The 17,272-nt window shown below is 35.1% G+C and overlaps 1 protein-coding gene across 6 annotated transcripts in view; it reads right to left on the bottom strand.

The window, feature by feature from the left end:
* Positions 1–17,272, bottom strand: part of Nfat5 (nuclear factor of activated T cells 5) — a 109,141-nt gene that overhangs the window by 18,056 nt on the left and 73,813 nt on the right. For all 6 annotated transcript variants that reach the window (XM_046434988.2, XM_046434989.2, XM_046434990.2 and 3 more), the window contains 4 exons: positions 15,985–16,157; positions 12,477–12,611; positions 12,306–12,358; positions 4,983–5,115 (listed from right to left, as the gene is read on the bottom strand). In XM_046434988.2, coding sequence (XP_046290944.1) covers positions 4,983–5,115; positions 12,306–12,358; positions 12,477–12,611; positions 15,985–16,157 — 494 coding nt within the window. The remainder of the gene's footprint in view (positions 1–4,982; positions 5,116–12,305; positions 12,359–12,476; positions 12,612–15,984; positions 16,158–17,272) is intronic.

Genomic DNA, 17,272 nt, shown 5'->3' with positions numbered 1-17,272 from the left:
TGGAATATTTTCTCACAGAGCATCCTAGTGAGGACAGCATATGATCACTTATCAAAACAGCAATTTTTAAGAACACTTCTTGGAGTGGAAGCAACTCAGGAAGTTGAGACAAAAGAAATGCAAGTTTAAGGCCAGTCTGAGCAATTTAGCAAGATCCTGTCTCAAAATAAAAAATAATAGACATTTCAAACTTACTAAATAATATTAGAATATTAACAAGGAAAAAAACCCCAACCATTTACCTAAATAAATTATTTATTAAAAATACTTATTTTCCAGGGACTGGGATTGTGGCTCAGAGGGAGAGCGCTCTCCTCAATGTGTGAGGCACTGGGTTCCATACTCAGCCCCATATAAAAATGAAATAAAGATATTGTGTCCATCTATAATTAAAAAAATAAATATTAAAAAGCAGAATGAGGGATGAGGACTGCAAGTTCAAAGCTAGCCTCAGTAACCTAGTGAGGCCCTAACAAACTTAGTAAGATCCTGTCACTAAAAAAATTCAAAAGGGGGCTGGGGCTGGCACTCAGTGATAGAGTGTTCCACCGGCACACATGAGGCACTGGGTTTGATCCTCAGTACCACATAAAATATAAAATAAAGGTATTGTTGTCCATCTATAACTAAAAAAATACATACAAAAAAAACAAAGAAGAGTTGGGGATGTGGTTTTGTGGTTAAGCACCCCTGGGTTCAATTGCTAGTAACAAATAGAATAAAAAAAAAAAAACTTATTTAAAAAACATTAGTCAATATTTAAGTTTGATTAAAACAACTGAACAAACTAAATCCACAATATTATGATTATTCTTTTTTGTAACACTTCCGACAAAAAAAAGAAAATTCGCTAATATTAATGAAGAGCTGCTGGGTTACAATTCTTAGTCATATCAATTAATCTACTATCACAACTTTAAATTTAATAAGCCTTAGAACAGAAATCAGTTCTAAATGAGAAAACTAAATAAATACGTTCTTCTTCTTCTTCTTTTTTTTTTTTTGTAGTGCTAGGGATTGAACCCAGGGGCCTTGTGCATGTGAGGCAAGCATCTCTACCAACTGAGCCATATGCCCAGCCCCTAATAAATAGGTTCTTGCTTCAAATAACCATATATTAATTTTATTCAAATATATTTTATTCACTAAATCCAAAATAAATAAGATTTGAGTCAGTTAACTTTTAAGGTATTTTAGTTTTTTGTTTTTTTTTTTTGCTAATGAGGATTGAACTCTGGGGTGTTATACCACTGAGGTGCATCCACAGCCCTTTTTATTTTGAGACAAAATCATTTAAGTTGCTTAAGTTGCTTAGGGCCTCACTAATTGTGATTCTCCTGCCTCAGCCTCCCAAGTTGCTGAGATTACAAGTGTGTACCACCATGCCCAGCTAATGCATATTCTTTTTTTTTTAAAACATTTATTTATCGGGGCTGGGGATGTGACTCAAGCGGTAGCACGCTCGTCTGGCATGCGTGTGGCCCGGGTTCGATCCTCAGCACCACATACCAACAAAGATGTTGTGTCTGCCAATAACTAACTAAATAAATAAATATGTTTAAAACAAACAAACAAACAAAAAACATTTATTTATTTAATTTTATTTTTTGGCGGACACAACATCTTTGTTGGTATGTGGTGCTGAGGATCGAACCCGGGTTGCACGCATGCCAGGAGAGCGCCCTACCGCTTGAGCCACATCCCCAGCCCCGCTAATGCATATTCTTGACATGACAATGTCAAATGATAGTTAAAGAATAAGGAGACAAAATTGCACACATCTAAAAAATGGAATTTAATAATTTATCTTAGTATGCTGCATAGTAAGTGTAACAAAGTGTAACTGAGCACTTTTAGGCACTCAAAAAGAAATACTACAATTTCTCTGTGTGACACTAATTTTAATAATTAAATTATTTTGATAATTAAAGATTTAAAAACTGGAAAAACTTAAAAATTTCTACTTTTAAATTAAGTTATTAGTAATTTGTTTTTAGGGCAGCAAAAAAATGAGCTGGGTACAGAGGCACACACCTCTAATCCCAGCAATTCAGCAGGGGCTGAGGCAAGAGGATTGAAAGTTTGAAGCCAGCCTTAGTAATTTAGAAAGGCTCTGTCTCAAAATAAACAATAAAAATAGAGGGTTGGGGATGTAGTTCAGTAATAAAGCACTCTGGATTCAATCCCAGTTTTTATATATATATATATATATATATATATAAATGAGCTAGGCAAGTACTCTACCACTGAGCTAGGGTTAATGAAATTATGAAAAATTTTTAAATTGTATCATAAAGGTAGAAACGGAGGCATTAGATCTCATTACAATGTTTGTGTATCATGTATTGAATAAGATTTTCTAAGCGTGACTGCTATCTGTGATGTATAAGATACTCAAAGGGTATAAATTTTTTTAAAAAATTTATTTTTAGTCGTAGATGAACACAACACCTTTATTTTATTTGTTTATTTTTATGTGGTGCCAGGGACTGAACCCAGTGCGTCAGGTATGCTAGGCAAGTGCTCTACCACTGAGCCACAACCCCTATCCCTCAAAGGGTATAAATTTTAAAGAACAAACATATGGTAATGATTACCTAAGTATGGCCAAATACAGGCCATTAGAGCATTTTTTAAAGCAGAAGACATAAAAGCTTATTTGGAAATCTATCAAAGAAAAATTCCTAATAGTCAGCACTCATCACTAAGAAATGAGGATTCTTTTTTTTTTTTTTGGTGGTGCTGGGGATTGAACCAAGGCATTGTACATGGGAGGCAAGCACTCTACCAACTGAGCTATATCCCCAGCACCAAAATCAGGATTCTTGAAGGTGATGCTCAATACTTCAAAGTCTTGAAGTTTTTTCTAACTAATAAATATAAAACCAATACATTGGGGCTGGGGATGTGGCTCAAGTGGTAGCACGCTCACCTGGCATGCACAGGGCGCTGGGTTCAATCCTCAGCACCACATAAAAATAAAATAAAGGTGTTGTGTCCACGAAAAACTAAAAAATAAATATTAAAAATTCTTTTTCTCTCTCACTCTCTTAAAAAAAAAAACCAATAAATGACAACAACCAGATTTCAGTGTTTTCAGGATAGCAAAAACCATTAATACTATTTATTCTTTGGCACACACAGCCTTTCTCTTTCCCCATAACTGATGTAGAAGCTCATCAGGAAACAGATCCTAATATGTTAATTATGTCATCTTTTCCCTCATATTTGTGCATTCTTCTGTAAAATATTACATATCAGTATTTCATAACTAGCAGTTACTGAAGTACCTTAACTATATTAATTTTAAATCACATGTTTTGGATTTTTAGGCCTTCTGAGAAAACAAAAACAAAAATATTTGGACTCTTACTATAAAGCAATCTTCTTTCTCCTCTTATTTTGGTTGAAGACAAAATATTATTTCCAAACCATGCCTTTTTGGTTCAAAGTTTTTACTTATGACCTTTAGTTCTGAGAAAAATAGCAAGGGGAGTTTCATTAGTGCTATACACTGTGGCATGCCTTTGTAGCAAACTCACTGTAAATAACCAATACTGCAAAATTCAGACATAATTAAAAATAGGGAATTAGATGAATTAATTACCAAGACTAATTATAACTCTATTAGCTTCCATTTCCCTCATTTTTCTTTTTCTTTTTTTGAGATGGGAATCTCACTGTGTTGCCCAGGCTGGCCTTGAATTCCTAGATTCAAGCAATCCTTCTGTCTTAGCTCCCAAGTAGGTATATGCACCCCTGAACCTAGATTTGTTTCCCTTATTTTTTGATGCCAGGGCTTTCTTTCCAAATCACTTTTCTTCAACTTCTTCTATCTTACTGAGTCCTGAACTATTTTGGGGAAACATTAATAAACTACAGATACGGGGGGCTGATAATTATTAAGTATGTCTGACACTGGAATAAACTGAATCAATAGTAGCCATGGTAGAAACCAAGCCTCCGTCAATGGAACACAGGAAGAGTTTCCATTTCTAAAATATTTTCCTTACTTCTAGCAGAAGGCTTTTGTCTTCTTCAGGCAACTAAATTAATGCAGGCAAACAACTTACAAGATAATTTTTAGCAAAAAACCATCAAACTTTTAACATTTTAATTATTTTTGTCACTGATTTCTTTCTAAACCATCTTATTTTGCCTAAATACTTAAAATCATATTTAAAATATTCACCACCAGTCTCTGAAACTTTTTGACTTTATCACATATTACTCCAAGCATATTTCTCACCTCTCTCAAAAATGCACCTTAAGCTGGGCACAGTGGTGCACACCAGTATCCTGGGGATTTGGGAGGTTGAGACCAAAGGATCACAAGTTTGAGGCCAGCTTTAGCAACTTAGCAAGGCCCTAAGCAACTTAGTAAGATTCTGTCTCAAAAAAAAAAAAAAAAAAAGACTGGGAATGTAGCTCAGTGGTAAAGCATCAGGTTTAAACCCCAGTACCAAAACAAAACAAAAAAGACTAGGTAAGAGAAAAAAAAAAAAAACACCATAAGAAGGTTGGAGTGTATACCTCAGTGGTAGAGCATGTGCTTAGTATGCAGAAGACTCTAAGATCAATCCTCAGCAAGGCACAAACAAACAAACAAACAAACAGAAACCCTATAACTAGCCAACTTAAACTATTAAGTACTTTCCCAAAACTGTCACTTACCTTCCCGCATATAAGAAATACCAATAAATGGTCATCCTTATTAAGTAGTGACCTGTAAAGTGGCTCAGGAGAATCTGATCTCAGAGCATTCCTGGCTTTATTATTATAAAAGGTAAAAATGATCCTGCTAACACAGAAGTTGTATTCGATGGCTATCTTTTTAGGAAATAAAGCCATCTCCAAAATAAATTCACATTAATTTGTCACAGAGAACAACTTTTTCTCTTTTCTTGGCTGGTCTTCTTATCTTTTTAAAGAGCTAGAAATTAATTATTCATTTTTATTCAGAATTTTTCTTTTTGACATACCTGGATCTGGAGTGTAGGTGAATGGCTGAACATCATGGGATCTTCCAGCATTGGTCACTACATATATCCCCACCGATACAGGCAAAGTTATATGCTGGTCATGATATGGGGGAACCTTCACAATAAGATGGTTCTAATTTAAAGAAAAATACAATAGTCAGAAAAAAAAAAACAATATTTAAATTTAGAAGACTAAATATATTTCCTATTAGCTTTAAAGTTTTAAAAGTCTGATTAGGAAAAAAAATGTATTTTTAACCTCAGGTTGATAGGTACTACTAGGTCATTAGTTGAAGATATCCTTAAGGTAGAAATCAAAATGTTTTACAATGGCTTTCAAGGTCCCTGCTCTGTCAACTTCATCTCACTCCCACTTCCCCCCGCCTTACTACAAACTGACTTTCTCAGTCCATTCTTTTAACATACTAAACTCAGTTTTATCTTCCAATTGCTGTTCTCATCAACTGTAATATTCTTCCTTCACCTCCTCAAATGGCAAGTTCTTCACAGATTTTCAAATTTGATATAAATGTCACCTCTTAAGTGAAATCTTCCTTTGACTATCCTGTTTAAAGCAGAACCCCTTCCGAACCTGGTCAGTTAATTATTTATTTCCATATCAGCACTTATTGACACTTGAAATTACCCTAATCCCCTGCCCACTCCACTTTTGGTCTCTCTCCAATAAATGTAAGTAAGCTCCATGAGGTTCCAGACTGCTCAGATACTTCAATGTATCTCCTCTGTTAAGAATGGCACCGGGCTGGGATTGTGGCTTAGTGGTAGAGCGCTCGCCTAGCATGGGCGGGACCCGGGTTCGATCCTCAGCACCACATAAAAAAAATAAAGGCATTGTTTTGTGTCCATCTACACTTAAAAATAAAAATTTAAAAAAATGGCACCATATTAAAAATATACTCAAATATACTTGTTGAACATTAGAGCAAATTATGAGGAAAAAAGTATGTCCATGAAATGCAAAGTCAGTTATCATGTGTTCTGTATAACCTCAATGATGTACTTCATAATGCAGTTCATTCCTCCCTACCACCTACTCATTTAAAATTAAATGGTTCAGTTTATTCAAACTTCAGTAAATAAGATACTTTTAGTTAGAATATATACATCTTTATAAGAAAAGGGCAGGGCTGGGGCTGTAGCTCAGTGGCAGAACACTTGCCTAGCATGTGTGAGGCACTGGGTTCGATCCTCAGCATCACATAAAAATAAACAAATAAAATAAAGGCATGCTATCCATCTACAACCTCAAAAAGAAATTGAAAAAGAAAAAGAAAAGTTCATGTGTGTTTCATCAGCATTTACTCAAGGGGGTTTCTTGGAAGATAATATGAACCACATTTGAACTTTTTCTCTTTTTCCCTAGTAAATTATAGTAATGGGAAGTAACACTAGGAAGGTAGTGATTATGCTTTTACTTATGATCTGACATGGAAGAGGCCAAAGCCAATAGCTGAGGGTGTGGTAAATTTGACATTTCCTTTTTGGGGGGTGGGAAGGTAGCAGGGATTGAACTCAGGGGAACTCAACCACAGGAAAAAATAAAAAGCCTAGGGATATGGAAAGCCATATCCCTAGGCTTTTTATTTTTTTTTTTTAGAGATAGGGTCTCACTCAGTTGCTTAGCACTTTGCTGTTGCTAAGGCTAACTTTGAACTTGTGATCCTCTTGCCTCAGCCTCCTGAGCTGCTGGGATTACAGGCATGTTTATTTCAGTTAGAATATAGCTGATGTTCATTAGAATATGGGACAGCCAGGCACAGGGGCACATCTATAATCTCAGGGACTTGGGAGCCTGAGGCTAAAGGATCAAAAGTTCTAGGCTAGATTTGGCAACTTAGCCAGATCTTGTCTCGAATCAAAATAAAAGAGGGCTGAAATGTAGTTCAGTGGTAAAGCATCCCTGGGTTCAACCCAGTACCTACCCCTCCACACACATAAAAGAAAAAAGGACAAATGAGGTCAAGTTTCAATTTCTGAGCACTTAATTTGTATCTTAAAAATACTCTCTAAAATAAACTAACATTAAAAGGAATCAGAAAGAACAAATGAAAGAAAGAGCAAGTTCCCTTTCTAATAGAATACCTCATAATTTAGCCATCCTGAAAGAAACCACACGTTTTTTAAATCAGGTTGAAAAACATGTAGTGTAAATGTGTACGCATCCTCAACTATTTGGGGAGGAGGATCTGAATGAATGTTTGGTCATCAAAAATATTCCAGTAATGATTCGACTTATAAGAAACAGAAGTCTACTTAGATACTACAATCACATCAAAGAAGCAGCCCACCTAGATTTACAAAATAACTGAGTGGTTGACTTGCCAAGCACTCTTCCACATCTAAATTATATGGCAAACTATATTTCAAATTATCCTTCTGAATAAAAAAACTGTTTCTTAGTAATTAATAATGGGATTAGTATTTAAAATTCAGATGCATATTTTATCAAAATACTTCTACCCTACTTGTTTCAGAGAGCATGTTTAAGCAAACCTAATTTGAAACTTTTAAAACCAAATGAACTTTTTGCCCCCTCAAATGAACCTCTCGACACTAATTCTTCATACTTCCTCAATCTGAATCTAGAAACTCTACAATCCATTTGAAATAAAACAAGGTAAATTGTGAACAGTAATCAAAAGTTGTTTTTTAACACTGCTTTCTTAAATTAGGTGCAATTAACTACCACTGAGCTAAGAATACAATATATACAAAATATCCAAAGGTATGGGAGATTTTATAGCAAGTATAACATTCTCTGGGGAAAAAGAGGGAAATGTTTGAATTTCAGTATCTTAATAAAAATCTGCTTGGATTCAAAATAACTATTTTTCCCACTTACAGAAAATATTTTTTGAGGTATACAAGCTACGGAGCTATATATTTTTCACTTTTCTGTGAAATAATTTATCATTGCCAAATTCATTTCACAGCTGGGGATATATGTAATTGGATTGGAAGAAAGACACTTTGCAAGATTTCTATTAGAGCCAATTTGAAATACCTATCTTCTAAACATGCAAGTCTTTGTTTAGACTAGTTTTCTTATGAATTCCCCTGAGAATCTTCTTCTAGCATTTCTTTCAAGAATTTCTTATTTATTTTAGTCTTTTGGGTATCTGGGATTGAACTCAGGGTCACTTGACCACTGAGCCACATCCTCAGCCCTATTTTGTATTTTATTTAGAGACAGACTCTTACTGAGTTGCTTAGTGCCTCACTTTTGATGAGGTTGGCTTTGAACTTGCCATCCTCCAGCCTCAGCATCTCCAGTCACTTGGATTACAGGTGAGTGCTGCTGCACCCATCTCTTTCTTATTTATTTATTTATTTATTTATTTTTGTCCCGGGCATTGAGCCCAGCAGCTCAGGAGGCTGAAACAGGAATATCTCGAGTTCAAAGCCAGCCTCAGCAACTTAGTGAGGCCCTAAGCAACTTAGCCAGATCCTGTCTCTAAAAACATATAAAAACAAAAGGGCTGGGGATGTGGCTCATGGTTAAACAATCCTGGGTTCAATCCCTGACACCAAAAAAGAAAATCTGATAATGACAGATCATATTATAGTTTCTTGTTTACATACTTGCTTGCAAAAATCTCAGACCTCCTACATTTAGCCACCAAATAAGTACATAATTCCTTTGCATTCTATCACATGTCTTACTTCTATGATTATTTTTCTTTAAATCTATTGTATCTGACCTAAATGCCCTGTTAGGAAGGAAAGAAGAGAAGAGAGTGAGAAGGGAAGGACCAGGAAGGAAAGGAAGGTAGGGAGAAATAATGACCTGTTAATATAAAGTTCTACATTAAATAGCAAATTAAGATTAAAATTTATTGGGGGCCGGGAGGGGAGATGGGAATGAGAAAGACAATAGAATGACTGGACTTAATTTTCCTATATTCATATATGAATACATGACCACTGTAACTCCACATCACGTACAACCACAAAAATGGAAAGTTATACTCCATGTATGTATGATATGTCAAAATACATTCTACTTCATGTATAACTAAAAATAAAAAATAAAAAAAAATTTAAAAATTTGTTGGGGCTATTTTATGATATAATACCAATGTTTATTAATATTATGTAGCATTTATAAGTCTTTCATTCTCTAGAACTTGTCTCTTATTTATAAATCTGTATCATAGGAATAATTATAATAGAGCATTACAAATAAGGGGAGTTACATTTTTTTTAATATTTATTTTTTAGTTGCAGTTGGACATAATATTTTTATTTCACTTATTCATTTTTATGTGGTGCTGAGGATTGAACCCAGGGTCTTGCACGTGCAAGGCGATTGCTATACCACTAAGCCACAACCCAGCCCTGGGAATTTACATTTACCTAATCAATTTGTTAAAGCAAAGTGTCACAAGCCTATAATCCCAGCCATTCAGGAGGCTAAAAGCAGGGGGATTCTGAGTATGAACCCAGACTGGGCAATTCAGCAAGACTGTGTAAAAAAAAAAATGGCGGGGGAAGGAGGTAGAAATGTTGCTTAGGTAGATGGCCACTAGGTTCAATCTCCAGTATCACAAAAATAAAACAAATCAAAACAAGAACATAGTCACAGCATACAAAATATTCCAGGGATAAGTTAATTTTCAGTTAGGATTAAAATTCTAGGTATATAAAAACATGACTGAAATTAGGATTTAAAGAGTCCTCAGAACAAAGAGACCTTAGACCAGAGTCCTCTTTTCATTCAACAGGAATAAAATGAATGGAGAAGTTTTTCAAGAGTATCTTCCCCTCTACCCCAGTCAGTACTGGGGATTGAATCCAGGGGTACTGGATTCAATTTGATAGGAGTATCTTTAAGGCTTTGGCCACTGGACAAACTATGATGAGCTCTCTGAAACATGCCGTATCAGTTCTGACCTCTGATGGAACTGGAAACTACAGGTCAGGGCACAGTGAGCTACATCCCCAGTCCTTTTTATTTTGACACAGGGTCTCACTAAGTTACCCAGGCTGATCTCCAACTTCAGAACCTCCTGCCTCAGCCTCCTAAGTAGCTGGGATTAAAAACGGATGTCACTGCCTTTGGCTCATGATTGTCCATTAATCGGCTAGTATTATGAGGATCACAGAAAGGCCACACAATATTGCCCCCTAATCTTCAGGAGTACTCTCAAGGAAGCTACTGCTGGTTTACAGGGAATAGGGATGGTCTGATCAAGGAATATAAGAAATCATAAAAATGTCAGGGTTAGAGCTCAATCTTGTGCAAGAGTTTATCTTATAGATTAGACAGCTGAGGCACAAAAGTGACTTTTTTTTTTTTTTTTTGAGAGAGAGAGAAAGAGAGAATTTTTTAATATTTATTTATTTTTTTTAGTTTTCGGTGGACACAATATCTTTATTTTATTTTTATGTGGTGCTGAGGATTGAACCCAGCGCATGCCAGGCTACCGCTTGAGCCACATCCCCAACCCTGACTTGTCTTTCTTAAATAACACAAATTGTTCATTACAAAACAGGTACTAGAACTTCAGTTAAGAGTGGTAAAGAACCCTAGGAGATACTGTGCAGTAGCATACGGGACAAAGGAATGACTTTAAGTTCTACTTTTGCAAGTAGTATAAAGCTAAAGGAAAGCTTTCCACATGGCATTTGTCTGGTTATGTAGGAAGCTCCAGTTCTTGTAATACTCTGTAATAAAGAATTAACTTTACTCAAAGAAAGATCTGTTTTTTTGTCCTTGGTTATTGGGAGGTGATCTCTAGGATCCTACAATTTGATAGGAGTATCTTTAGGGCTTTGGCCACTGGACAAACTAACAACTGTGACTTATGATGGGCTCTCTGAAACATGCTGTATCAGTTCTGACCTCTGATGGAACTGGAAACTATAGGTCAGGGCACAGGCAATATACAATCAAGTCCAAATAAAAACTCTGGACACTAAAAGCTTGGGTGAGCCTCCCTGGTTTGGCAGTTCTCTGCAAGTTGTCACTCACCGATGAACTGAGAGGAATACTTCCATAAAGATGACAGAAGCTTGGCTTTTAGCTCCCTCTTGCCCTCTGTGTCTCCCTTCAGTTGGTTCTGATTAGTATCCCTTTGTTGTAACAAATTTATAATCACATGCAATTTCTAGAGTTCTACAAATTTTAGCAAATTATTCAATCTGAGGAGAAAGTGGGAAAACCTAAATTTTAAGCTAGGTATCCAAAGGGACAATGACCTGGAGACTTCTAAACTTTTTGGCTGATGTGTGAAGTGAGAGTAGCCTTGGCTAGTCCCTTAGTCTTGAGTTTGGCAATATATTAAATTTAAAATGTTTTATATTTTTATTAGTTTTTTTTTTTAAATACACAAAGGAATAAAACAATATTTAAAAACAACAAAGAAATTACAAAGTTTTTGGATAAACTGGCTATAGTCTCCAATTCCTGTCTCTTCCACATCTCTGCTTGCTTCCATGTTCTCTTCTCTATTGCTATCAGCTCTATACTAAATTTTAAGCTTTGGGTATTTTACACTAATTAGCTTGTCCCTTCCCCTCTGTCCCCAATCTGTACCTATACACACTATTCTTCTGCATGAGCCATCTAACTAACTTGCTCATAGATTTAACCATTTCTTCTGTTAGTTTCAATTTCTATGAATTTGATACTATTTGCTCTACTTATTAATTCTTAGGTTTCTGTACTTGTTTTCTAGCTGTTTTTCCTCTAACGAGGAAATAAATAATAAATAATTTTAGAGAGCAATGCATGGAAAGGTCCTACATATACGAATTCTATCCCCCTCAAAGACTTTTTAAAAAAAATTTTTTTTAGTTGTAGATTTATTCATTTTTACATGGTGCTAAGGATTGATTGAACCCAGTGCCTCACAGGTGCTAGGCAAGTGCTCTACCACTGAGCCACAACCTCAGCCCCCCAAAGATTGTGATGACTATGTCCAAATTTAAGGAAATAACTTTAACAAATATAAAGCACCTGACACATAAACAGGTACTTAATAAATATTGGTTTTCCTGTGATTTAACTGTACTGTAGGGTAAGATAATCCAAATCCTTAAAGAAAATACATTCCAGGAAAGAAATGCTTTATTTATTAACAATGGCAACCTTTGCTAATGCTCTTAAATTTTGAAAAGAGAGAACTAGTCATGTCTGGCATCAGAGGAATAATTCTATTTCAGTTAAGGAAACTCAAGAAAAAAAATTTTGAGTCACATCAATCCCATATAATGATGAAATTTAATCTGTTCAGAAATTATTTTCAGAACAAAACTGAATAGCTCAGAGTAAAACTTATAAAAAGGCTTAAATTATACCTGATGAAACAATTCCATGTCGATTTCAGCTTCTGATTTCCAAGAGTTTTCATCTGGTTGAAATAAAAACAGTGACTTACTAATTTTTGAACAACTGTTTTACTCTGTGGCTAAGATTGTATCTTTATAACAAAGTGAAAAATCTAACAATCTACTAATTTGCCTACTTACCAGAAACATTTTCTTGGAAAATAACTTTAGTTCCTTTCAGAAAGTTCTTGCCAATTAAAAACACTTCTTCCTCTCCTTTCACTGAACAGCTATGTAAGCTTTTTTTTAAGATCTCTGGCACTCCTGCTGGTTGAGCTGTGGGTATACATAAACATTCCATGAAAAGAACCATCAACATTTACTTCTTACCTAAAATCAACATGCAATTATATATTGAGTTCTACAAGTTTTCTTTGTTCACCCTGAATTTAATGTCCTTTACTCTACAACTTACAGAGGACAGAGAAAAAAAATTAGAAAATATATAAATTTCTAACAACTACTGGAAGATATTACAGAGCTAAATAAGTGCCTAAGATGAGGTTTTCATTTATTATATATCATCTTTGTTTTCTCATTTCATGAATGATAAACCTAATGATGTTTTTGTCTTAATAATATTTTTTAAAAATTATAAGCTTGTCCCAGTCTTAACCTTTAAATGTCAGCTGTACTATACCATTACATTATAGAATCCCTGAGTAACAAGAGTTCTGTGGGTGGTACTGAGAGTATATTAAAAGATCTAGGCACAGGACCCAGAGACCTCAAACCAAACGAAAACCTAAAAACAGATTAAGCCCACTTTTGGATCAATCATTCTACCAGGATGGTTTTCCGAACCAGGAATCTTGAGATGAAAAAAAAGATGCACTTGTTTTTCAACTACAAAGATGAAATAACCACTACTAAAATTAACAAAGACAAGTACTGAGGAGCTAGAGATAATAAGAAAATTGCAATTAGCCTAACAAACTTCTTTAGGCCAGGATTTCCCTAAGAAAGTGTGAGAAGTTGAGAGGGGAAATATGGAGTTAAGCAGAGCTAAACAAAAGGATATCTCCAAGCTTTTCATACTGTGATATGCTCTATAAATATCCAAAGGTATCCTTACTGACACCCATTAAGGACTAGCTGTCCAACCAATAGATACAAATAAGTTTCAAGTACTCAAGAAACTTCAGGTTATCAGAACCTGATTGAAAAAAATCACACTGTCACAGATTACATTACTTGCTGTTTTAGCAAATCTTTACAACACATGTGTTCCAAAGTCAAACAAATATTGCTCGTCTAACTTGTTAATTTATAAATTAATGAGACTTTTCACTATCTTTGGAAAATTCAACTTCAGTTCTTTTAAGATATTTACATATTTTATTAATAGTTAATTTTATTTTTATAATAACATAATGCGCAAAGTTGTGTTATTGTACAAATGTTTACTGCTCCCCAGGCCCTTCTTTGTAGGAAGGCTATAATTCTTGTCCCACTCACATCAAGCTTAGTCATATGACTTGTGTGGATAATGAAATGTGAATTGAAGTAATGTGCCAAATCCAAGAGAAAACTGAAATGGGTTAATAGTGGTATCCTGGCAATTCTATATCCTATCAAATAAAAAAATAACTAATCAATTTACTTAAAAGTAATTTTTTAGGGGGGGGGACTACTGTGGATTGAACTCAGGGGCACTGGATCAATGAGCCATATCCTAGCCCTATCTTGTATTTTATTTAGAGACAGGGTCTGAGTTGCTTAGTGCCTTGCTGTTGCTGAGCCTGGCTTTGAACTCGCGATCCTCTGCCTCAGCTTCCCAAACCGCTGGGCTTATTAGGCATGTGCCACCATGCCCGGCTTAAAAACAAAAAATATAAATGACTATATTGTCTGCAGAATTCTTTTTTTTTAATATTTATTTTTTAGTTATAGATGGACACAATATGCTTATTTTATTTATTTATATGTGGTGCTGAGAATTGCACCCAGGGCCTCACACGTGCTAGGCGAGCGCTCTACCACTGAACCACAACCCCAGCCCTGTCTGCAGAATTCTAAAGATGTTATTAAGAAAACCTATGTACAAGAATCTAAGGGTAATTTTTATTTCCCTCCAAGTAGTAAGGATTTAACCCAGGACCTCTCACAACATGCTTGGTAAGCACTATACCATTGAGCTATATCCACAGCCCTCCATGACTATCGTTAAACTAATTCAAAGCACGAAATTGGTTACCATAGAATATAGAAGGCATTTTGTATTGATTTATTATAACATAATAAGAAATATACTTTCAAATCATATAATTTATCAGTAGGATATTGGCATTTAGGCATTTAATTGGTTGTGTGTGAGGGGGTGTACTAGAGATTGGGTGTGGGGGGTGTACTAGAGGTTGAACCCACTGGAGATTTTACCACTGACCACATCCTGAGTCCTTTTTTATTTTGAGATGGGGTCTCACTAAGTTGCTGAGAATCTTGCTAAATTTCTAAAGTTAGCTTCACAAATTGCAATCTTCCTAACCTTAGCCTCCCAAGTGGACAGGATTACAGGACTATAAGCCACCCAGCTTCAAAGCTGGATTTTTTTTTTTAAAGAGGTCCATTTTTTTTCAGTTGTTGATGAACCTTTATTTTATTTATTTATTCATATATCGTGCTGAGAATCGAACCCAGTGCCTCACATGTGCAAGGCATGCGCTCTACCACTGAGCTACAACTCCAGCCCCAAAGCTGGAATATTTTTTTTTAATTTTTTTAATATTTATTTTTCAGTTATGGGCAGACACAGCATCATTGTTTGTATGTGGTACTGAGAATCAAACCCGGGCCGCACACATGCCAGGCGAGAGCGCTACCGCTTGAGCCACATCCCCAGCCCCCGCTGGAATATTTTTTAAGGTCACAATGCATAGCATAAATCCCGGCATTTGTCCTTCTTTCCAATCAAAATCTCTAGATATAACACCAAGTATGTTTCTCCTCTCCTCCCTTCTAGCTTCATTACCTTGAGCCCCTCTTCCTTTTCTACTTTCATCTCCCTGATTCCTTCTATCTCTCATTCCAATTCCAATCTTGCTTAGTAGCCTATTTCCTTTTCACCTCCCCCTCTATTCCAACTGCTCAAACCTGCCCCCAAAGGTTATATTCATGCAAATAAATATAAGCCAGAAACATAATGGAACAAATATTTTTTTAAAATATAAAGATCTTTTGAGTCTTTTGTAACACTGTATTAATTATTTATCCTTCCTCTTCCCCCCATATGCACCCTACCCACACTGCCTAATTTCAAACCTCAAGCTTCCTAAAGTAGTTAGGATAAAATTCAAATTCTTTAGCTCAACATTCAATTGTCTTTATGAAAGAGAGCTTGTTTAGCTCTCTAACCTTAAATCTTATGACTTTTTCATACGTATCTTTTTGTTCCAATCTTAATAGATTTTTTTCAATCCCTCCAAAAAAAAAAGAAAAGAAAATCACATCCTTTCATGAAATATGTTTATATGAGGATCTTTTGGGGCTCAAGTGATCATCCTGCCTTAGGCTCCCAAGTAGCTGGGACTGCAGGTGCATGCTACTGTTCCAACCCTTGACTACAGCTTTTAAAATTTCAAATTTACATGACCACAAGATGGAGTATATGAAACATCTAAAATTTAACGCTCCATATTTTCTTACTTACTACACAAAATCGGAGAAGAGGGTGTTTGCAATGTCAAAGTAGAGCCATCTTTCCTTGTGATATTAACTCGAAAAACCAATCTGGCACGAGTGCTTTTTTTCTTGGAACCAGCAATTCCTATTCTGGCTTCAACATCAGCATTCCTCAACTTCAAAATTCCTACACAGTCCACACTAACACAGAAAAAAATATATTAATTGACATTTTGTTATAACATAGTACAACATTCTTAATCAAACAAGTTTTCTTTTAAATATTTTTTAGTTGTAGTTGGATACAATACCTTTGTTTTATTTATTTTTATGTGGTACAGAGGATCGAACCCAGGGTCTCGCATGCGTGAGGCGCGCAAGTTCTACCTCTGAGCCACAATCCCAGCCCCAAGTTTTTTTTAAGAGTATTTATCTATAAATTCTCTGAACATGTAATATAGTTCCAAACTCAAAAAACACAGAAGTATAAATTCTGAACATTCATAGTTCCTAATCTTCTCAATATTTTGTTTATAATAATGGAAAAATAGTAGAGATGAAAATCACTATTTTAAAATCTAAACTGAAGTAATCAGTGGCTTATAAGAGCCTATTTCTTTTTCTTTTCCATTTTTTCTCTTTTTTTTTAGCTTTTTATTATTCTGTGTTCCTATTTTCTTACAATGAATGTTTTCTTTTTTCTTTTTGGTGGTGCTAGGAATCAAAACCGTGGTCTCACACATGTTCAACACTTGCTCTACCACTAAGCAGCATCTCCAGTCCCTGTTTTTATAATCAGTACCTCTCTTACTTTCTTCCTTTACTAAATACATTCACTTTTACAACTTTCAAAAGCTACCAGTCAAAAAAGCAAATCTTAATATTTCGCAATAACTAACCTTTCATCAATCTATTCAAAGCAGCTTTCAAAAGGCAAGTGGTGGAGAGCTTGCCTAGCAAGTATGAGGCAGTAGGTTCAATCCTCACCACCACATAAAAATAAGCAAAATAAAGGCATTTGTCCATCTACAACTAAAAAAAAAAAAAAAGAGGAAACTGAAAACCAAGTAGAGAAAAATCTGTAACAGCTATCTATTACAAATAATTACAACCCAGGTTTGCCCCAAATCAATATATTTGCTAGTGGCATGGTTCAATTTTAGGACTAAGGATCTTTTACAAAAAGCTTAAGAAAAAAATAAAAATGTAAATCTTTAATTCTTCAAATATTTTTCAGGCAGTGAAAATGCACAAGACAAAAAAATGCATGACCTTAGGATTTAATTTTTTTTAAATAAAGGAAAATAAAAATAAAA

Source organism: Marmota monax, unplaced genomic scaffold (assembly GCF_021218885.2).
Source record: "Marmota monax isolate L192 unplaced genomic scaffold, Marmota_monax_Labrador192_F-V1.1 WCK01_AAM20220418_F8-fsc00024, whole genome shotgun sequence".
Classification (NCBI taxonomy): domain Eukaryota; kingdom Metazoa; phylum Chordata; class Mammalia; order Rodentia; family Sciuridae; genus Marmota; species Marmota monax.
This window is presented reverse-complemented; position numbering and strand designations above follow the sequence as displayed.